A 24,660-nucleotide genomic window follows, 5' to 3' on the forward strand; every position below is an offset into this window, starting at 1 on the left:
TGAAGATTCCTGCAGAAGACTTGAGATGTGTGAGATTCACTTCTTTTAAAATCAACATTATAAGAGTATTTTATTTTAGTAAATGAGCAATTTCAGCAACGGTTAGTTTTGTCAGTTTACTCAACAGCGTAATATTTAGTGTCCGGCGGCCACCAACAGCAGTGCACATAACATTCTTTTAGCTCTGTGATTTTTTTATTTTTACCAAAAAGCACCTTGGGAAGCTTGTACCTTTGATTTCCAAGAACCAAGTATTTTCTAACCCAGTTGTTCATCCTTTTCTACTGATGTTACTGATGATGAAACAATATACTTCCATCCAAGCTGTAGAAGAGCCCCAACTGTGAGTTGTATCGTCAACGTAGAAAATTAATGGGAGTTTTTCTTCTGGAACCAGGGCCCATGAAATACCTCCTCCCACTTTGCAACTCTCTTGAACTTTCATTTTCTATGCACTCTTATCTTGTCTATACATTTTATTTTCCTACATCTGCAAGTGATTGTACGTAATTTTCCCCATAATTGTACTGTATGTCCCCTGTCAAAAGGGACTCAGTTGCTCATCTGGTAGGACATGGTGTTGTTGGCACCACCTTGCACCACCAGGTGCTCTTCTTTCTGTGTTTTGTCACTAATCACTGTACACTGAGATGACTGGAGTAGTTATATCCAGGCTTTTCTTGACATCAGACATGTTTACCCCCTCCCTACTCCCTCCTACCTCCTGTGATTCTTTATGTGCGTCTGTATGTGCGTCTTTATGTTGACCACAGGAGCTTGTAACATTGCTTCGCTACACAGCATGGAGCCCCGCTCCCCTGCTGATCTTTTCAAAACAGTCCAAAGCTATGGCTATCTCAATTTATCCTGTAGAGTAACATTGTGTTTGACTTTTCATACGCTTTGCTGAGCTTGTGTGTGGTAAATACTGTACGGCGATCTGGTTCTTGTCTGTTATGAATCTTGAATAATGCTGTTGTAAGCCGAGCATTGATATGACAACAAGCTTAATGTTTCTCGTTTACATCGGCAGCACAAAGCCCTCCTGGTGAAGGCAAGGCGAGGAGAAAGTGGATTACACAGAGGATGATGTAGGATTTTAAACTAAAAGGGGGCAGGAGGATTTAATCAAAATAATCTTTAAAAACCTACAACGAATCGAAAGGATTAACATACTGTAATAATTAGCCAGGACTGATTAATTAGCTGTTCTTGTTTTACATATTAATACATAAATCACTGTATGTTTATAATTACTGTCCATGTCTGTCCATCACACAATGAGAAAAACCCTTCCCTACTGTCCCTATAAAATACATAAAATTTATCTCTTGTCTCAGGAGCCTTTCCTCTTTTCTGCCGTTATGCTCGGCTTCCCACATAAAAATATCCTGCAGCTACCCTCAGAAACATTGTTCCAAAAGAGGAACGTCCATTCATATTTGCTTGGTATTATCTCAACCATCAGTACCAGCAGATCCACCCCACTTCACACACACACGCATGCACGCACGCACACACACACGCAGGCGCGCACACGCCAAATCAGTTGGGAGGCTCCGCTGGCTTCACTCTTGTGAACTGAGATGTACATACATGAGGGAACTCTGGACTTGGTGAGTGATAGTTTATCCAGCAGGACATCCTGATGTCTCTTTTTACCTCTATACCTCTCCTCCCTCAAATGCTTTTACCATTCAGATGTTACGTAAATATTCTGTATGTCTGTATTTCTATAGATTCAAACTAAACATTAAACCGGATGTTTTAAGGTTAACAACATTGCTTTTTGGCCAAACTAAAGAAAAGCAAACAGCCATGTAGCTGAAACATTCAGGGATGAATGGATCCATATTTCAGAGGCAAGGCTCTTCTCACGACATCAGCGGTAAGGCAGGCATTGGTGGAAGAGGAGGTGTCTATAAGCTGACCCCCTAACTCCTCCAAATCCCTGGAGAACAAAGCCCAGGACTGTCTGTCAAGCTGCTGAGGTATGCTGCAGGATGCTGCTGCTTGGTTGACCGATTCAGCAGCCTAACTTCAATCAGGGGAGGGGACAGAGGGAGGGGAAGAGGGGAGAGGTCATACGTCTTATCCACACCTTGAATGGCGTGGCGGACGGACGGTCACAGGAATGCAGCGAGAATTGCTTCGGTTGTGGGTTGTGGGGGAAGTGGTCTGCCTTAATGAGGATCTCTTAGAGAGCACCCACTGTCCATCACAGTGTCTATGCCCCCCCTACAAACACACCTCTACCATATTTTTTATCCTGCCTCTTCTTTCCTTCTGTTTCTCTGCTTCTCTTTTCCTCCTTGAAGTTCTGCTGTCTTTATATGATCCTTTGTCTCTGTCCTCAGAAAGCTGGAGTAAGCCATCAGTGAAAGGCCTCTCCGGTAAACTGTAGCAGCTCTCCAGCAACGTGCTGGGCTGGGATGCATGGGATGGGAAGTATTCTGATCCCAGTAGTAAACATACGCATATCCCAAACTTAAAACATTTAGCGCTTTAAATTGCACAGTGATTCTACTGCTAAAGTAGTTTGACACACAGTATTTGTTCCTGCAGAATAAGAAACTTGTTTTTTACCCAGAGCCAAGTCAGTGAAAAATGGAAAAAAGGGTTTCTTCCATTACACCACATGTTTTTAAGGTGTCCTGTAAAAATAAATGTTAATCCAAGTCATTAAATGGACTGTGTGTTGTCCGTTGACTCACCGTAATCTTTCTTGCAGTACTTCTTCATGTTGATCTTCAGTTTGCCTTTAGATGCTTTGCAATAAGAGTCACAGTCTGCAAGAATTAGAAGCGAGAGAATACAGTTAGGAAATTAGAGCGAGAAATCAAACAGTTGTAATGGTATTTCATTTAGAAATGTTTTTTTTTTAAAAGGTTACAAATTATTTGTTAAAAGTTGGCTAAAAACATTCTCACACTAAACAATAAACAGAACATGAAAAACAAAAAAGCAAGGTGGAGCTGTTTAAATTTCAAAAACAAAACATTGTTAAATTGTTAAGAAAAAAGAATGTTGTTTGTTAAATTTTGACAAAAGTCCAAATAAAAAATCTGTTACAAAATAAGAAATTGGATTGAAAATGATAAAAGAAATCATATACACTTACACATTAAATTGAATAATACTACTACTACTATTACTACTAATAATTGCTAAAGTAATTGAAAACAATATTCATAAGTTCAATTCATGTTAATTTTTTTATATTTAAATATGTTATGTTTTACATGTGTAAAGATGGTGGTAAATAGTAAACACATTATTGATGAGCTGGGAATATCATTAGTGCTAATGTTAAAAAAAAAAATCCTTGATGAACTTTATAATCTCCATAAGACTGAAATGTTTTCTTCTGTTGGGTCTTCATTTACATTTATTGCAGAGCTTTTACAAATTTTCTAATTTTGAAACTTAGAGACAGCTGCATTAGCACAATCTTCAGTTTCATTTCCGTCCTATCCTGCGTTTTTGGGACTGGCATTTTTAGTAAAGAAAGAAAGAAGACAAACAAACAATTTAAAATTTCCATCGGGATGAATAAAGTGTCTATCTAATCAATGCCAGCAGAAACAGACATCTGCCATTTGGATCCTGTCATTTACAATTTTAAAGAAAGGTTGCCTGTAATGACAGCATCTCTGGCAGTCGTTCTTTTGGCTGACTGGTTGAAGCACATCTGTCTGGCTTCATTGTGTAGTTTAATGGGACTGCTGTGGTGCCACTGCTGGCATTGTTAAGGGTGCATGTTTTGGTTGTGGTGGAGGCACTTTACTTTTCTAACCACATCTACATCTTCCATGTGTGATGGTGAGGACCTCAGAATCGAGCTGATGGTACCAGCAGTGGTTTAGAAGAAACACAAATCACTGCTGCCATCAACCCACTCACTCCCTGTCAGACTGTGGGAATGAGCCAGGCCTGTGCAGACAACCCTTCACCCAATGCAACCCCCCACCTCCCTCCCAAATCTCACCTCGCTTGTCACCTCAGCCCCTGATCTCCTGAAAAAAAATAGCCCTGGGATCACTTCAATGTCAAGCTTTAGCATTTATTGCACTGAGGACATGGAGGGGGGGACGCTGAGGACAGGCAACTATTTGAGGGAGTAGAAGGTGGGGGGTGTGAAGGGGGTCAATGCCACACAAAGGGAGGTCAGGAAGGGAAAATTAGCCATCCATGAAGTGGTAGGCAGAGGAGCTTTTTTTGGGGAGGGGGGTCTCCACTCTGGACCCGTGAACAAATAAATACCCCACGCAGGCAGAGGGTCACCCAAATCGCCTCATGGCTCACAGACACGCACACACACGCATGCATGCACACTCATACTCATGTAGTATGTACATGCACACTCTCTAAGGGCTGAGTAAGTGAGTATGTAAAGTTGATTTGAGCTTGAGCTGTCATCCGGGCAACGACCTCAAAACAGAACATTTGCTAGATGCTGTTTTTCTGTGAACAAAATCAAGCACAGCCTTGATTAAATATTGTATAATCTATGTGTGGCGGAGGTAGGGGAACTCTGTACTGTATCTCCTTTTTAGTTATTGGAAGTAAGCTGTTATTTATGTCAAGTTCTACGCCACACATGCATTGCAGATTTTAACTAGCCCTGTTCCTTGTCCAAATAGATCCATGAGGATATCATCATTTTTTTAATGATAGATTACCAAGAGATTATGGAGGCAACAAGATATCCCTTCCTCCACTTGGCTGGCCCCCAGCAATCCAGAGTATATAACTTCAGTGATTGCCCCATGCTATGCTGTCACGCTGCCAGCCACATACAGTGCTGGCAAGAATAATATGCTGTGAGGCCATACCATTACAAAAAAATGTTTTCCCTTCTTTTCTGCTCATTGAGCACTCTCCCAACTGGCATAAATCGGATCCAGAGTACTGATTTAGTTTAAACTTCAGTGTTGCAAGTTGTGATGCGTATAGAAAAAGAAATTAGCGAGGAACAGATAGATGGACATCAAGTAGTAGTGGAGGAGAGTGATGGGGTTGTGGAAGAAGGATTTGAGCTTTCAGGCTGCCTGAATATGAACAAACTTCATTGTTGTGAGCAGATCTGTGCTCCATGCCTTTGCTCTCCTTTATACTCTGTTTGAATGAGGTTGCCTGGGGAACACCATGACAAGAAAAAATGCAGGGAAGGAGGCGGGAGAATGAATACTGGTAGAGAGCGAAGGGGTGGAGAGGTTGACAAAAAAAGAGAAGAAGGCAGGAGTGAAGTTTATCAGGGGGGGTGGGAAGAAGAAGAGGAGGAGGACCGTGATTTTAAGTAAAACCCCCAAATCAGCAAAAAAAAACCTGGTTGCCTCATAAGCTGAAGCTGGTGGTAGTAAATAGAGAGAGTAACAAAAATAGGCAAAGTAAATGAAATAGAGGAGTCTATATGAGCTGCACCTGATTACCATGTAAATGCTGGAATGGGGAGCTGGGGAAAGGAAGCTTTGTTTTCTCATAACCCCCCCTTGATGCCATCATGATACTTCCCTTTGATAGCCTTTCGTTCCCCATTAGTGTACCCCTGAGACACAGCTCTGGGCCCCACTGAGAGCACCCCGAGATCCCCATTTAGGGCCAGGCAGTCCCCTACGGTGAGGACAAATGTTCCCTTTGTGCGTGCGTTACAAGCAGGGGAAGTGGGAGCAGTCCTGTAGCACTGAGCTAAAATGTGCTTTGGGTGTTCTGAGTAGATGTAGTTACTACAGCGCTTTGTTTCCTGCCTTTCAGAGCACAGAGAAGTGCGTAACTGAGAGGTGGACCTTTGCCCCTTCTATCAAAGTGCTGTACAACCCTTTAAGCTAATCGTTTTCTTTGGGATGCTTCTTACTAAAGCTGCTTCAAGACAGAATACAGTACTGTACAGTTCCATGTGTTTGAGCCAAAGCTTTAAAGTACCCATAGACAAAGGCAAAACTAGGCCTGGGTTGGGTAGTACACCAGTGAAACATGCCCTAAATATAAAAATGGTAGTAGACAATCCTGCTTAAAATGACTTTGCTGCTTTAAATGACTTTTAAATCAAACTCCCCAACACTTCCTAAGAATCATCAAGCCAGAAGAAATAGGAAAGAGTTTATCATAAACAATATTTTACATGATTGAGAACGACTGAAGCTACACAGCTACATATAACCCTCAAAGCCAGTGGTGAACAGCCAATCTATATCAACTCGATCTAGACACACTCTGGATATATAGAACCTCAATGTGAACGTGGCCACAGAGACAGGGGGCATCAGATGCACTAGAGCAGCGAGACAAGGAGGTGTAAATGACGGCCCAGGAGGAGGGCGTTCTCCCTCAACCAGACTGATTGAGAAACAAATTGCAGCAAATAAAGCATGTAATTAGATTATGGAGCCCAGTGTGCTGCACTGCTCTGTTTATTTCTGCTCACAGGAGCTGTGAGTTTGGATCCTGTCCAGCAAAGACAGAGACAAAAAAAAGGAGGAAAGAAAGAGAAGGAGTCCCCCACTTCTTTTCTCATTGTATCATCGGAGAGTAAAAGATGGTTTGTATAGACAGACAACGGCCAGAGAAGAGGCTGTAAGAAGTCCTGATCTCATTTTGTGCAATCAGTTCCGATGTGTTGATTCGTCTTCTGTTACTGTAAATGAGGAGGTTCAGATGAGTCAGCTGCATGACACCAAGAGAGGAAATAACCCTGCCAAAGTTTTCATGCCATTAAAAAAAACGTTTTGGGCACCAAAAACTAATATAGAATATTGATAATGAGAATTTGATATGGTGCTTTTCTATTTTTTGGCCCTGCTTATTGCAGAAATGTATTTTACCGTTATTTCTTCTCCAATTAAGTGGCATAATAAGATCCACAAGTTGACATGACTGTGAAGCGCGTTGGAGTCAACAAGTACTGAACAGGGTGTGTGAAGTAAGACTCATGTCCAAAAAAAAACAAGGAGTGGTCCGCCACAGATTCTGATCACTTCCAGCCTCGGACAAGACACATACACACACACGCACACACACTCATACGAGACTGAACCTTGTTACCCTTTTGAGCCTCATCATCGTCATTCCAATTCTCCTCCTCCTCATCATCATTAGTTACTTTCACATCTTGTATCATGACAGGCCCGAGGCGGCCATCACAGGTCATCAGCGGTTAATCTCCTCCACATTTCGTTGCTGCATAGACGTCTCTGTCACGACCCGTGGGAGTGGCGACTCACACCATCCGTGACCTACCAGCACAATGTGTGTTTTGTCTGGGCCACACCATCGGGGGTATTCTCCATGCATTCCAGCCCTACGTGTGGTCGAGAGAAGGGAAAGCCCTACTGCAGGAGACAAATTAATATCCACTCCATTTCCCCTCATGCTCTCCACCCCCAACCCCCACCTACCCCCCCGCGCCCATTCCTACAACTGTGGCGCAACAAGACACCTGCCTCACAGCTGTCAGCCCAACACCCCCTGGTATCACACGTACAAGCACACACCCATGCACACGCGTGTGGACACTTCTTCCACGTATATGTACTTGTAGCCTATATTATTTTAAAATGAACTTTTTACATGTCTTAATTGATCCTACAAGTCTCCATATTTTTTTCTGCATCTTCTTCCCTTTTTTCCCCTTCATACTGTTTCCTCCTACTCCTCCATCTACTCAAGCTACTTTCTTTTTGCCTTTATGTTTTCCATTTTTCTTCTTGTGATTTTGGATTTACCCCTCTTGTTTTTGACTTCCCAAGCCTTTTTTCGTCTCTGTTATCGTGTCTTCTAAACCACCCATTACTACTTAAATAATGCTATTATAATTATTATTAATTGTAATTTAAATGAATGTATAGCATATAATGTAGTATTTGTAATAAAATAAATATACAACAAAAGAAATTACTATTATACTATTAATCTCTCTCTGCAGCAGGTAACATTAGTAGGGTGGAAATTATAGTTAGATAATATGACCACATCTGTTTGCAATCCCATATTAGGTGATATCATACCTGTTTGAATATCAGGCTGAGCATGGCGTGTGTTTGCTCTGCAACATTCTGATGAGGTTCAGAGGGTAATTTATGCGTCCTCTGGGCCTTAAGCACGGGTAGTCCAGTGGGACCCTCGACTACATGATTCTGACGTGGTCAATGCACGATGTCCATCAAGGTTCTCCACCTAGCAATCTGCTTGATTTCAACCTGTCCGGGCTGCCCATTGTACATATGAGAGGGAACCTCCCAGAACTCTCTTTCGTGATTAGGTTATATTCATAGCTACACGCTCCGAGTCATTACATACTCTCCTTCAGGTTGTGTTTACATTAGTTCAATGACATGGCTTAATTAATTGGGTTACAAAAAGCTGTTTAGACTTAAAACAGGGTGTAGCCAAAGGCAAATATTTCACATGATAACAGTAAATTGGAGGGAGAGGTAAGGGTATAGCTTTCATACACATAAAACACAAATATCCAAAATGCCTTTTTTACGTGTCAGTGTTTATGTACATAAACCGAAAAGTAAACATGCTGATCAACTTTCATTTATTTAATGTTGATGAAGTAATAAGGGTCCATCTCGCACTTATCCAGTAATCCCTCAATAAAGTGAGGAAAATTCCCTACACCCCAAAAGCTGGCAGTTTCCTGACAAGGGGGCCCAGAGAAACTCCAGATATTCTAGCTCGGCACCACCCACAGTGTTATGTGGAGACAAAGCGTGAAACAGAGGGGGACGAAGGAGCTGGAGGAGAGAGAAAAGAGACTAAAATATAAAAGAAAGAGGTGGAGGAGGGTTGGGCACCAGCAGTATCCTGACAGCGTTGTCAATCAAAGCTGTCCAGGGAACGTTAGGGCCCAATAACAGCTACAAGAGCCTCTTATCCACTTACAGTACTTTATACTTTATACTCTTTATTGAGTACATAATATTCTTATACCTTAGGCCTCCAGAAACTTCATGGGTGAGACAGAGCAAACATGCTGCGAGCCAGATGACTCAACTTTTTCCACCATGCGGCAATATAACAAAATGCATTGAACCTATTACCTTTTCCTATTCCAACAGGGTTTGTACATGTATGTCTGTTTATGTTTATGAAGCACAAGATTCAAGTTTTGGTGCTTCACATATGTAGGAATTATACCGCATTACATAGTACTTACTGTTGCAAGTTTACTCATATCACAATTTTCAATGAAAAGATTGCATATAATTCAACTGAAAAGAGCTACAGCAACCATTTATATATAGCCAGAATCCAACCAATTCATGCAATAAATCAACTCAAATTCCAGAATCTCTAAGTTTTCAAACTACTCAGAAGTGATCCAGTATTAGACATAATGCACTGATAATGCACTGATAATGCACTGATATGATTTTTACATATATATATATATATACATATAGTTATGTATATATATGAAAACACTTGTGTTTTACCACAATAATAGTTACATTTACCATTGCTGAACCCACTCTGACTATTTATTGTTATATAGTTTTTCGGTTGTATCATCCAGCTTTAGTATTTGATGTACCACAGCTAAGCCTGGTGTCACATCCAGTCCTTAAAAATTGGACAATAAAACCCACTATGGTATCATTTCAACCATGAATTATCTGGTGAACAAATGAAAAAAGTGTTATTGAATCCAACACTGAATTACAAAATCCAGTGCACCTCAATCAGTCCTTCCCTCACTTCACTGCATTGGACGGAGAGGAACTTTGGAGAGACAAAATATCATCAAATCAAACAAACTGTCAAGCCCCTATGCTGTACGCTAGACCAACACCCCACTGTGATGCAGTTAGACTGATTAATTGTGAAAGTGTGAGAGATTAAAGGAGGCACATCCCAGGGTTGCTGCTAATGGATTTAATATTCATGAAGCTTTAATAAGAAGGGGGAAGGCAACAGGGATCTAATTTATCTGGCGGTCTGTTTATTTTTTACATTGGTGGAAAATTATTGTGATGATGCGTGGGACTGTTGAAAAAACTCCAATAACCATTTATTGATACTTCCACAATATTTTCTAAATCTTCCTCCAGGCCAGATGTGCTTATATGGATGTGCAGCAGCATATAGATGAATATAAAAAAAAAGATAAAGTAAATGTTTGACTCTCTGCTGTACTCACCTGATGGTTCCTCTGTACTGCTGGATGGGGTTGTAGGAGGTACAACTGGAATCTCTACTCCCAGAGAAAACATGACATAGATGCAAAGAAAGATCAGTTTTATTATTATTGTACGCATTCATACATACATAAATGTATTTTTGCCTTTGTGTGCATGCATGATGTTACAGTGTGTCAATGTGCACATTTGATAAGAAAGGTTTAGGGCTAAATAATTGTAAAGAAATATACCATTATTAGGAACATGAGTTGCTCAAAGCTCTTGTTATGGTTGATAGTAGATTGCAAATTTGCTAAATTACTGACAAGAGGTGCTTTTTTTTTTTTCTTTATTCACAAAAAGTTGTATCTGACGGTCAAAGTGTGAAATGTGTACATAAATAAAGCTTTTGTGAAGTTCAGTCAGAATGGGTTTTTTGCTAACACTCTTTTATTAAATATTTATTATATCTTGTTCTTTCCAATCTTCCTCAATACATGTTTGTTTTTTTCAAGCCATATCTGACCAATACACATCATTCCTGTGTTTCAAAAACCAATCAGATTTTGGATGTTCAAAATATAATTTACAAAACTGGTATGGTACCGACCATCTACTGCAACATCCCTGGCTCTGTTGCATCCTTATGCTCCATAATTTGGTTTAATGTCTCTGCTCTTGTCTGCCTAATAAAGACATGAATTCTCCCAAAAATTAATTTTTAAGACTTTAAGAATGTACCAACATCTACCTGCTTTCTCTGTTTCATCCTCCTCCCCTGTACCCTTCTGCTGGGGAAAAACTACAACAGAGCTGTATGATAGTCCAAAGACTTGATTCTCTCAGCCCTCCCTCATACTCCTGTATCCACAAGTGGGTAGAAAGTTGACACTCACAGAAACCATGCATGAAGAACGGCCTTCTTATCTCCAAAGGAGCAGGACGGCAACATAACATTTCAAACACACATAATGCCTTTTTGTTATTGTGGGCAGCAGGGACAGAAGGGACTCATCAAAACGTCTGTACAGAAGACAAAACCACAGAGATGTATCAAAGATACATGCAAAGAAAGAGGTGCATAACGGTGGTGGTTTCAGCTGTGCAAAGGTAAGGACTTTGTGTGTATGAGGGAAGAAAGAAAGAATCAAGTCTTTTGATTGAGTAAAATCTGATTTCCTCAGCTGGGATTGAGCAAATTTGCTTCCTACTTTCTGAACGTACACAACATTTTATGTCACCATAAATCATAATCTGTAGAATGATGTGCAGACCTAGTTGTTGCTGTGTGGACATAATGAGGCCTATCTATATAATGACAACAAAAACAATTGCCGGCAAAACAATAGCGCCTGAAGCCCATAGTTCCCTCTGCTGACATTGTTGATTTTCCATCAGTATTCAGCCACCACGAGTTTAAATAATGAGCCTGTTTCTCATAATTGACTCATGTAGATTTATGGCTCACAGCGCTGGAAGGTGTTCACATTGTCAAATACCTAACATGACTCTGTATTAAAAGGAAACTTGGTAAGCGCTATCGCCGTAACATTGGGCTGGTAAAGATTACTGATCACATACTGTAGAGAGGGACTTTATTTCCATCTCACTGTGATCACTGCATGTTTCCCAAATCAGCTCTTACTTGACATTTTCCAGGAATCATTGATATCTAATAAGTTGATTTCATGTTTTTCTTTATTGGACCTCAACCATGTAAATCCATGAAGAGATGTATTCATAAGCATGTCATACAATAACAAGAGCACCAATTAACACGTTTTCAGAATGAGACATAGGAGTCAAGACATGGGGCTATTATTCAATGCAGCTTTAAATCGTCAACTGCAGGTCTTCCCTGAGGCGATGCTAGATTATTTCTTAATTTTGACTGTAAAACAAGGATATATTTTAGCTATTAAATGGTCATTAGATGCTAAGAACAAGATTGATTTTGTAATTCAACCCAAATCTTCCCAAGCTATCTAAGACACTGGAGCTTGGAGATGCTGGTGTTAAAAAATGTGTATCTTTACTCAGATTTATGGAGAGACCAACAAGCCGAGACCATAACCGTGAGGCTGTGTAATGGTGTGTTTATTTACTGGCCAGAAAACCGACAGTCAGACACTGAAAAGTCTGCTTTTACAGTGTGTGGTTTTGTGTGTAGCATACTGTATTATGTGTTGACTGTGTGTGAGTTTGAATATGCACATGTGTGTGTCATCAGTCTGGTGTTTCCCTCCCTTAGTCCTAAAGTGAGGCAGACATGATAAAGACTGGGTTCCACGTACTTATGCAGGGGGCAATGGGCGAGCGGCTCTGCTGGTAGCCTTTAGCACAGCGGTTGCACGTGATACCAGTCACGCCGTCTTTACAGGGACATTGTCCTGTGGTTTGGTTACAGGTTTTGCCAGCAGCACCCACGGGATGGCAATCACATGCTGTGAGGAAACAGAGGAAGAAAGAGAGGCACAGTGAGTGGTCACACACAAACACACACACACACACATGTGAGGAGATACAAACACATACTACCTATAGAGAGAGTGCAGGTGGGTACACAGCAGTGGAGGCAACAATAATAGAGTGGTGAGAGACAGGTGGAGGCGTGCACAGAGAGACAGAACTTACCCCAGCGCTCATTTTGAAGCGAGTGTGGCATTACGACTAAATGAGCAACTCATCCGCCTCAGACATTTTTTTGACATTTTGTTGTTGTTTGCTAATGAGCAAACTAGCATGTAACTATCACGTCTACCTTAATCAAAAGCACCCAAGATGCAGTATCAGCATGATCTCCAATCACAAATGTGTGAGTTTGGTTGTTGGGCCTTGTTGTGTGTGCCAGTGTGTGAGCACTCGGCGGGACTGCAGCTGTATGTGTGAGGTAAAGAAAAAGGGTTGTGCATGCTTACCAAATGATAAAATAATGGAGGATAATCCTGATTGTCTGTTTCTGATTAATGCCAGGCTTTGAACCCGAGCCCAAAGCGTCTGTCACACTTCCTCCCAAACTGGGGGGTCTATCGAACACACATGCTTCAGGAATGTAATCATCTTCCAATTGCTTGCCCCAATCCAAGCTCTTAATTCATTTCACAGCCAAACCCATGTCAAGTTTAAAATGGGTGTTAAATAATAGTTGTCTGAGAGTTGTTTCTTTTCATCTATTTTTGGATATGAATAGTAGTGGCTCTGTTGAGGAGAAGTGGTTGAATTAATAGTCCGTACAGTAAACCCTGACAATCTAATCCAGACCAGAACAGTCTTGATAATCAATCACCATTCCCATTTCTTTAAGTGAAAAACCTAAAAAGCCTAAAACTCTGTTTGTCACCAAACTCTCATCACTATAATTTTCACCACATGAGTGTTGTATTTTCAGTTTATTTCCCGTGGAAAACCAGTGAGGTTGACTCTCAGCTTCAGGGTTGGGCTCTGCTCTTTCTCTGCCCCTCCCTAAAGATTTTTTTCCTGTGTAGTGTCACTTGTCACTCTGAAAGGCCATCAAAGGCAAAGCTGAATTATGTACTTTGAGGTTTTTGGGGGTATTTAGTGGTTTGGTCTGTTTCGTTTTTAACCACAAAGACTGTTCAGCCCCAAAAAATACAGCTTCAAAACAATCTCTCCATTTTGGCCCATTGCTTTGAAATGAAAGTGTAAAATGTATAAATGTATATAAACAAGCTTAAATTAATAGTAACACTATTATGCATACAATCAAAAGTTTGTAACGTGTAATTAATTCAATACATTAAATAATGTAATCTGACCGTAGGAATAGATTGTTTCTGTTTGAATTTTATGCTTAACAAAGCTAAAGTTTCAGTTATAATGTAATTTGTTCTTCATATTTACTTTGACCTAGAGCGTTGATACGGTTGTTATTCATCCAAGCCGTATGAGAGAGACATGCTCTCTGGGAGATCCATATTACGGCAGGCCTCAGGGAAAAAGACTGTAAAGTGACAATGTGATACCAAATCTGTGCTCTTTATGATTGACCTCAAACATTTGGACCCAACAAAGTTGTTGTTTTGTCCACTGAAGTACTAAAAGACAATTCAATAAGTGAAGTACATATATGTGGGATTTCAGCATTCTACCTCCTCTCTCCCCTATCATCACTTTTATCTCTATTGCCTGTTTCCTGTGATTCAGCTTCTGTTGCTACTCTTATCTCTTCTCAGCGTGTGTGTGTGTGCGTAAGTGCGTGTTTGTGTGTGTGTATGTGTGAGAGAGAGAGTGAGTGCTTGTGTGCTGTTCACCTTTCTTATCAGACTTCAGAGAAGCCTCCTTAAATGTGTGTGTATTAGTACCTTTATCAGACCAATCTGTCACCGCTTTCATTGCTTAGTTGTGTCTAGCTCAGTGGGAGAAGGAACAAAATCCACAAGTGTGCGCGCACACACACACACACACACACACACACACACACACCGCACACGCCCACACACACACACAAACACACACACACACACACTCACTCTCTCTCACACACACACACACACACACACACACACAGCCTCAGGAAGCCTAACAAACTAGCGTGGAGACCGGTGCAGCACGTCTTCAGGCCTGTAAATTTAGAAGTATGTCAGAGGAGTTTGAGGTAAAGAAGGGCAAAGTGCGTTTTTGGTTGGAGCTTCAGAGAGCTCAGGTTATATTTTTAAGAGCGTCCTCCTGGTAACCACAGCTCAGAGCCTCAAGCCTGCCAGTAAATCAAGTTGCATAGCACATGGGCTGCATGTGGGAAACTTTGCCTCCCTCTGCTCCTCTACCCCATTTTGTCCTTGACGGCTGACTGACTGAGCTGCTGTCCCGTTGGATGACAAATTGTCTGACTCTCTGGCTGGATGACCCACCTGTTGGCCAAAGGACTGGCTTACTCAGGAGGTGTGAGTAAGAGTTTCACATTTAAGTGTGTGTCCACTTAACGGTTAAGTGGCTGTGTGCACTACTTCATGGCTACTACAGATGGCTCAGGGAGATATGGGGACAAGAGAACAAGAGGCCCTTTCTGTCCCAACACTTCCAGAGAGGAGAACTGACAGAAGTTCATGATGAAAAGTGTAGGTGTGTGTTTTTGAGGGAATCTGTGGTCTTTCCCTAAACAACATAGAACTAAATCTAAGGGATTTGCCCTGTATAACTGTCATGTTCATAGATGAAGACAGAATTCGTAATGCTAAAAGAAGGTCTTGGCGCTGAGGGCTGCATATAAAAGAATGAAAAATGTGCTTGGTTAATGGGAAGAGTGGAAGGCTTTTTCAAAGGCAGGCAGTCAGGCCTCGGTCTGAGATTGCACAATGTGAGAATTTGAACTCTGCCAATAGTTTACCATAAAGCTGGTGTTTGAAGTTTGAACTCTCCCTCATTTGGTTTGTGTGTTCTGTGCCAATAAGAATAATTTGTTGGCCCTGGTGTGAAGCCAAGCTACCCGAGACTGTGTTCTATTATAATCAGGTTTCTGCTCCTCCAGTATCTTTTGGAGAGCGGAAATAGTAAGCGTTATTGGGTTGTTGCACTATACATAAACAACTCTCTAAATGACGTGTTTATCTAGTAGAGGGTGTGTCTTGCTTGTTGTGTTTTTGTAGTGGTTAAATGATCATAATAACAGGCTGCAATGGCCCTGAACAGTCATTCTTAAGGCCGCACAGCAAGCCCAAAAAATTTTCTTTTGTGAACTGTGTTTGATGCACAACAATGCACATGTGCATTGTTCTAATTGAAAACATGGCGATATCACACACATCCCATGGAAATCCAGAGCTAAACGTGAAGTCATAAAAAACAATATTTTTCAAATCACAAGCAGAAAAACATTTTATATGTGGTTATTAAAAAACCTACTTTGTCAATGGAAGACATATGCTGAAGAGAGGGAAGTAGTTTTTTAGCATGTTTTTCTGATTGAAACAGACCATCCCTCAATCAAAGCCTAATTACTCTCTGTATGCAAAATATGTTCCCCATCATGCAGCTGACCAATGCAATTATTCAAGCCAACAGTCACAGAACCAACGCAAACTTAAGCTTGATTTTATTAAGTTTAGATGGTCCTCTGATGGGGACTACTCAAGAGCAAGGCTCACTATTTGGCAAAGACCACTCGTGTAGTTATCATTATTGCTCAACATGTTGTAGGCTCTGCATTAAGATGGGTTCTTTAAGTCACTAATGTTTACCTTTTAAAATAAAGTTAAGACTTTAAAAATCAATGCCAGGGTTCCAAACAGATATATCAGACAGCTGATTAAACATCCACATAAAGCTATCACTGAGTGACATTTGTTATCTCAGTTATATGTCAGAAGTGTTGAAAGACCACCCAGAGGCCTGCATTTCTTGGTCTTCTCAAATCCCACCATCACCTTTTTCAGTTTATGCACTTCTTTGTCAAATACACTTCAGTGTGTTTTATTCACAGGCTTCAAACAGTTAAAGATACAAACAAGAGCTGCTTGAAATGTAGGCTGTGTTTACACTCTTACTCAATGGGGGGGTGCAGTTATACAGTTCGACATGTAAATGTAGCTACACGGCACAGCTTGCTCTGTGGTGGATAAGCCGTTGCTCTCTTTTACTTGTGATAGTCTCCTATGGAAATGAGCTGCTTTCAGGGAGGATTGTATTACGCATATAAATGCAAAATCTTGTGTTCCTCGGCCTGCCCCGCGCTCCTTACAGTGCCCGTTCTCTTCCAAGAGCCGCACGGCAAAAAGGCTCTCTCTACGTGAGTTCAATAAATATCCAAACCTCTTAATTGCTGTCACTTCAGTGAACCATTCACGCTGCTTGAGGAGCCGACAGAAATTAGTTCTGCGGTTTGCGTTCCATTGAATTATCTTGAGTTATGATGTGGTAAGAGAATTTGGCAGAGCAAAACTTTTGACAGCACACATAGGTGTTTGACGTAGGGACAAAGCTGTGTGGTAACTTTAAGTTTATTAACAGAGAGAGAGGGAACGAGAGAAACAAAGAGAGAGAGAGAGAAAAGAGAGAGAGCATGTGTTGCAATGACAGTTAAAGTCTATCTGTAACTTTCCAAATTTAGCTTGCAAAAATGTTTTAACTAGCAAAAGAAGCAGTTCAGGCTTCGTATCATTTGGGAGGTTAGGGTAATTACCACAGAACCTTTATTGTAAGTCTGTTTTGATGTAACTGAATACCTGAGTAAAATTTAGACAGTGTTTGCTTATGATGACACAGAGCTGGGGGAGGTGAGACATATATAAACTCTGGCAAATTTCATGGATTAAATTGTCATTTTTGTATATAATGATGAAATGTGTTTATATTTTAATTTGGTGAGAGGCAGTAGAGTGAAGAAGTCAAAAGTTAGATTTAATATTTTCTAGAGTGGAGACTCTGGTGTAATAAGTTTATGACATGACTCCTGCTATAATCCAATGGGAGTAGCATTATTTTATAACAATAATACTATTATAGACTATATTTAATTGTTGTATAATTCCAAGCCATAATAAAGCACACTGATTCTGTTTTTGGGCTATAAGTTAAATTATGCTTACATGATGTATCATGAGTCATGACAATGACTTTAGTGATTGCCAGAACAATAATTACAGTTATAACTAATACAAATGAAATGAATGAAAAATGATCTTCAGATTCCACGTTTTGTCCCATAAGCAAAGATGTATTCAAACAATAACAGCAAATGTTGACAATCGAGAAGCCAAGCACAGAGAGCTTTTAGATAGTTGAGAAACACAAGAAAACTTGTGACTCTGAAAAGAAAGTTATACAGATAGAGATATTTCTGATATAAAATACACAATGCAGTGTAATTATGGTAAAAGAAAATTGCATGTACACATCACATTAGCAGCAGGTTTCTCTCTGCAAGGGCACCAGACAAGGTCATGAAATATGAGAGCACCAGCCTGCATAGAGACAGAATCCATTCATAGAGGACAGATGAACATGAAGGAGGCTGAGGCTCCAAATCAGTAGCCCTAGTTGTCAAAACGTTTGACACAGACATAAAATACAGATCCAGCCCAACATATTCACTTGCACATGAACTATACGTGAACAGTTTACTCCAGATGCCAGAGGTCCATACCAGGTGCATTTTTTGCAGCTTTTGACTTGCTGTTTTAACTTTCACTTCATGACTAATTTAACCAAAGATGCCGAACATCAATGCATTCATTGTTGTGGGAGGTGATGGCGCAGTTGATGTGACACATGCCTTTGGTATGGGCGATCCGGGTTCAATTCCAACTGTAATACATCAACCAATGTGTCCCTGAGCAAGCCACTTAATCCCTAGTTGCTCCAGAGGTGTGAGGCTTCTCACATATATAGAAATTGTAAGTCATTTTGATAAAAACATTAGCTAAATGACACGTAATTCCATCAGTGGCAACAGATTTCTCATGCACGGAGGCTGTTTTCCAGTTATGGTAAGAAAGTTTTATCATTGCATGAACTGAGGTTTTTGCTCTGCTCTAATTTGGCTCTACATTTGTTCTCTTCTGGAGACTCAAATTTTGACTGCTTGCTTCGAAGGGCTCTCATGTCAGTGGCAGGCAAACTGAGAAAGTCACCAGTGTGAGCAATAAAAAAGTCATTAAAAGCATCCTATGATCATTGGAAATATGCTGGATTAATCATTTGCATCTGATTGAAAATGCAAAGTTCTAAAATGTGTAAGGCATTAGAGAAAATTGTGGGGTAATGATAAATAATACAGTCAATTACTAATTCAAAAGGATTAAGGTATGTACCAGATGTAAATATAAGAAAAGGATAAAAACTTTGTTGTATAGGCCTTTCTCATTAATAGTAGCTATTATGCTTTTATGCTCTACATTATTATTTTGTCTTCTGTATATTTAAACTGTTTATTTGGTCTGCAAGTGCAAGTAAACATGTTTAAGAATTCTGGGTTAAAATCCACAGCAGGAACTTGAGGCATCCAACCCCATAAAAGTGTGTTATGGGACGCTGAAAGAATCAAGTCTCCGACACATGAAAAGGGATGTAAAAACAACAAAAGAAATCTCCACAGTTAGCCAGCGTGGTAGACACAGCGGAGGATAGGGGTTAATGATACACTACGTCCTGTCGTGATGAATGTATGTTTGCATTCCTGCTGAACAGGAGAATGGGCCCAAAGCCACGGAAGGTGTTAATGTCAGTTTAGAAATATCGCTCATGAGCGGCTGGAGGGAAGAATAGAATGGATGCATTAGTCAGAGAGCTTTGTTACAAATTTGTGTTCATGCACAGAATGAAATGGGTTTGATATGGTCACATGGATGTGGGGAATTTAATGAGACCCTATGCATGTGTGATGTTAATTTGCAATCGTTTGATTACTGATTTTTTTACAGCAACATGAAGGGTGTCATTGTGGCAAATGCAGTTTATGCAAAGAGGAAAGGTGAAAAATACACCACTGTATCAACTATATTAGTCGAGACTTAATCAAATGCATCTTTACACATCATTGTCTTGTCTGAACATTCTTTTGCAGAGTTTTACTCTTCAGACATGTCTTCTGTCATACTGACTGATTGTTCAGTTTATTTATTTACTACGTGGTGAATGATGTGAGAAAACTCAGGCTTAAACTGTCAGCAGGCAGCTAATATTTCCCCTTTGGAAGTGAGTATTCTGAAACCCTCAAACAGGTATGCGTGTATTTCTGTGTGTGTGTGTGTGTGTGTGTGCGTGAGTGCAAGCTGTATCTATATGGAGCAATTCTGAGGTGTCTCTGGGCTTGTTTGCACAGGGATTCAGCTTCTGTTATCTTTTCCTGCAGCTATAGAAGAGGTGGGAAAATATACCCTCTCTTTTCAATCACCCTCCTTCCTCCTATTTCTCCTCCTCCTTTCTTTCTTTGACCCTTATTAGCTACGGTGAGGGCTGATGGCAGGCGATACATCTAGCACACACCTGCGTGGGGGTGTGTTCCTCTTGTCCTCCTCTCTTCCTTTTCGCCTTACCTTGTCTTCCATCTTTCACCCTCTTGCCACCCCTTAACCAGTTTTGCCCCCCCCCTTCTTCTCTCTCCATCCTGCAGCCCTTCCACCGATCTTCCTAGGTTCATTCATCTTTGACCTGCACTGGGGATCACTTCGCACCTCCGCTCTGTTTGTTTTGCTTGTCCTGTCATCCCCTCACCTCACCTCCACCCCCCTGAACGAAGCCAAATAACTCAACTGTCGATGAGGGAACACCCAGACCCGACCCGCCCCATACCACCACGACCTCCACACACCCCAACAGACCCCCAACTCATCTCCACTGACAGAGCGAGATGAGTGCGAGACAGGCTCAGGAATGAAAAGACTGCTGCCCCCCCCCGCCTCCCCAACACTCACGCACACACACTTCCTGTGATTAATCTAAAACGGTTTACAAAATCTCATTCAGTAGTAGCTGGTGTTGAGTATGTAAGTATGTAAGTGTGAAATGAAATTCAAAGAGCAATATTTCAAAAAAAAAAAAAAAATTCAAATGAAATAAGATATTTGGTGGTTGTTCAACATGTACATTTAAATCTTTCCCAAAGTGGCACTGTACCTTTACAGGCTTTCCTGTGGGAGATAGGTTTAGACAGGTCTCTGTAGTAGCCCTCCTTGCAGTAGTGGCAGTGGCGTCCAGCCGTGTTGTGGCGACAGTTGAGGCAGACTCCTCCACTCTTCCTTCCCGACAGCTTGTACAGCTCCATGTTGAAACGACACCTTCGGGCATGAAGGTTGCAGTTACAGGCTGTGAAGAAAATAAAAAAAAGGATGCAAAAAGGTTACATTTAGTGTAGAACAAATAGGTCACAGTATTTATTCCAGTTATCTACAACAAACTAATTAAATAGTTGATAAAGGATGACCATGTTTCATTGAATCTGCATTCGAGTTTGAAATTGAGTTGAGTTGAGAGTTTAACCAGTAAGGTGATAGGTTTGTGCAAATGACAATAAAAAACATGTGGTGAGCAGAGCATTTAACCTTTTGGAGAATTTTTGAACACCTGAACCCAAGGTTAGAGTCATGTTTCCGATTATCCTTTTTCCAATAGTCAATTCTGTTCCTTATTTGTACTGATTTGACATGAATGAAAAAAAAAGCCTTTATGTCAATAAGCACCCTACAGGTGTGTGAGAAGGTTTCATTATGTTCTGAGGTGTTAAATAATGACCTCAGCACTGGAAAAAAGTCCATTGTTCGCTATCATACTTTTAACCTTTTGAGTGTATTTGTAGTCAGTTAAAGGTGAGAAAGTTCTCTGGTAATGAGGTCAAACACCTCATACATTTTCTACCTCTTTTCAGTTGTCCCATTTCTGTCTCTTACTCACACACTCTACTCTTCACTCCCTTTACCTTTCTCTAGCTTGTTTCATCAAGGTCATTGCCTGCTCTCCAGAGTCTAAACTGTACTAAACAGAAAGTGAAGGCCTGGTATTAACATTTCTCCCTTCCCTGCAAATCCCTGTGAGCATGTGCGAGAGACCCCTCGCTGCCGCTTGTTTACTGATGAGTACAGTTGCCAGTGCTAAGTTTAATTATTCGGCTGATGTTTATTCATGACTCTCTGGTGGCGGAACGAGACAGACATGCCTAACTTCATTAAGGTTTGCCGTCCGAGCCACCGATCTTTCACCACCACCAGAGAGGCATTCATGCATTATTAACAACAACACTTTTGATACAGTTTGTGGCTCTACTGTGTGTGGTTACATACTGTACTGTTTGTGTGTGTACATATGGAAATATTTAGGTCCAACTGGAGTCCCCTGGTTGGTTTATCTGTCTGTAATGTTGTGCACCACCTCCTCACACAGCTCTTTTCATCATCTGCCCATCATAATGGAGGAGCGCTCGCTGCCCTCTGCATCCATCAGCCAGGCTTCTCACTGGTGTGTGTCTGCTTGTTCGGTGTGTGTTTTTTTTCTGGATGTGTGTGTCTGTTTGGGGGCCCCGAGGCTCCTTTTCTCCACTCCAAGGACCTAATTAGTTTAGTTTAGTATATTAGTTTATAATGACATGGAAAGTTCCCCTTAATTAACTGTACAGTAAAGGAGCAGCTTTTGCCTCTATGGCTGATTTTCAGCTGTAGTCCCCATACAGCTGACAATAGACATCCTAAAATATAATGGTTGACATATTAAATACATTTACAATATACGCATGCAGAACACACACACAAACACACACACACACACACACACACAAACACAATAGCAGGTCTGTGCCTTATCAGTGGTGACTTGGCTCGGTGTCTTTCCTGCAGGACTGCAGGGTTTAATTAGTGATATGTCTTGTTCCGACTGTTGGTCTCAAGCATTAGTATGCAAAAAACAAGACTTTTAATTCCACAAGACTACAAGAGGACGGTATTTCAATATTATTTTCTGTGGAAATAAGCGGTGCTTTACCTTAAAGTGACAGATCTGAGGTTTGCATTGTTGTCTTTAGCTAGATTTACCCCAGTGCATGACTCGTAGTGTTCAGAAACCAGAGCTATCCTCCCTGACTCCCCTGGAAAAACCCTGGAACCCACTAATAGCAACAAATGTGTGCGCACAAATCTGTTTAGATATGAAGAGGGTGAGGGATAAAAGTGCATAACACACCTTCAGAGCACACTTTGTGAAAGCTATCTCTGTGCCCGTCTGAGGGTATCAGGGATCACTGTAGAGATCAGTCGGTGGAGGATCAGTGCATGGTATTAGACCTGCAGACACGTTTCTGTTACACTACAAAGATGTTTTCACACCCTAACTAAATGAACAGGTGGAATTCAAGCCTACTGGACTGCACAGCCTCGGTGAGAATGAAGATGTTGTCCTGGGAGGCGTGTTGGATATTGAAAAAAGAGATGGCATACATGTTGGCTGTGAAGGTGTGGGGAAGAAAGCTCCATTTTGTTTGACGGTGTCGTACTTTATAAGTTATTATGTCAGATAATGTGGATGAGTGAGAGGCACTTTATTTAAACTCACTGAGACTGGGCGTGATGTAAGCTTGTTCACACAACACCTACACATGGAAAAAATAACGTGGAAACAATGTAATTGTTGGCACATTCCAATCGTTTCATGAGCACAGACTGTTAAATTAAATTACATCATCATCACAGCCCAAATTAGCACATTTAATTAAAAAGAATTGAAGATTTTTTAAGCCAGTATGTGATCTGTCTGGCGTGGGCTTATCAGGTTTCCTGCGGCATTATAAACAAGTCATTCAGACATCTCAGTGTTGTCTATTCATGTAGAGTTTTCCATTCATAACTCCCTATCAGGCAAAACAATTTAATGTTTAAAGATAACCATATGCTGTCAGTCACAATAAAATACCCCAGTGACACAGGAGACTCTGCTCTCAACCTTTTCCTGCAAAAAGAATTATTTGCTATTGCTGTTTATTCATTATAATGTAATTTTACGTCTGATTTGCAGCATATGTTGGATTATACATATGTGCGCCATTCAGTGATTATCATAAAGCAAATCATTAAATCATTGAATTTTTTTATACACAAAGTAAGACCTGGTTTGGTTGGTCATAAACCACAAATACATTTAAGTATGAATGACGAAAGTATGAAAGTATGAATTATTTTTTTGTGGAAAGGTCTTTGTTAAGCCAAGAGAACAAAAGCATGTTGGATAAATTCACTACTGGCAGCTCCTCTCCATCAACATAAAAAGCCTGATATGGTGGTAGAGATTGTATTTAAATTCCCAGCATTATGCATTCATACTGAAGCAGATTCTGCAGCCTTTTGTTTCGAGGTAAAGAAAAATTAAACCGGACCACATTGACATTACACATGTCTGTCACAAGAAACTGGTGAGGTCATTCAATGGTACCCTCAAAAGGTTAGACAGGGAGATAAAAATAGAGTGGAGTGTTTAGTTAAAATTGGTCCATCACTTGTTTCATTAAAAAAAAAAATCCATTCAGAATGAACACCCAGAGTAAAATGCTCTCTGTTGCTGAAATACCAGCTATGTCTCTCTAGGAGGGTCGCTGTGGAAACACAAGATCGCGCACACACACACACACGCACACACAAACACATGCATACACACAAACACACACATACACACACACACACACACACACACACATGTACACATTCCTCACGCCTGCTCTTTGCAACCAGCAGGATTCAGGATTTCTGCCCCTCAGAGAGAACACAAAAGCTAAGCTGTAGTTTATTTCAGCCAAGCAATCAGCTCACACACCTTCAGAGCAAACAAAAGCTACTGCTACCATTCACACACAAAACACACAGACACATGCTAAGTGCACCAGGTGCTCTTTATAGACAAGTTTGCTCCGAGCTTCCTGTGATTCAACATTTCATCTGTGTTAATATCAAAACAATGTATGAGAATGCAAAAGAATCTACAAAATTGTACCTTTTATAACTAATAAATTATAAATAATGTTAACAGAGTCTACATTTTCCTTTTAGGACACCTTAAAATCTTTGGTCTGCTTTCAATCAAGTTAACTGCTTCAGGCTGCATTAGTGAG

At 40.7% G+C, this 24,660-nt stretch overlaps 1 protein-coding gene across 2 annotated transcripts in view; it reads right to left on the reverse strand.

The window, feature by feature from the left end:
- The window catches only part of ntn1a (netrin 1a), a 58,831-nt gene that overhangs the window by 4,690 nt on the left and 29,481 nt on the right, over window positions 1-24,660 (reverse strand). Inside the window, exons 3-6 of one of the 2 annotated variants that reach the window (XM_034857466.1) lie at window positions 20,694-20,882; window positions 12,419-12,568; window positions 10,145-10,198; window positions 2,715-2,789 (exon numbers count right to left, since the gene is read on the reverse strand). In XM_034857466.1, coding sequence (XP_034713357.1) covers window positions 2,715-2,789; window positions 10,145-10,198; window positions 12,419-12,568; window positions 20,694-20,882 — 468 coding nt within the window. The remainder of the gene's footprint in view (window positions 1-2,714; window positions 2,790-10,144; window positions 10,199-12,418; window positions 12,569-20,693; window positions 20,883-24,660) is intronic. The other variant, XM_034857473.1, reaches the window with a different exon arrangement.

The sequence above is a fragment of the Etheostoma cragini genome, chromosome 2 (assembly GCF_013103735.1).
Source record: "Etheostoma cragini isolate CJK2018 chromosome 2, CSU_Ecrag_1.0, whole genome shotgun sequence".
Taxonomy (NCBI): domain Eukaryota; kingdom Metazoa; phylum Chordata; class Actinopteri; order Perciformes; family Percidae; genus Etheostoma; species Etheostoma cragini.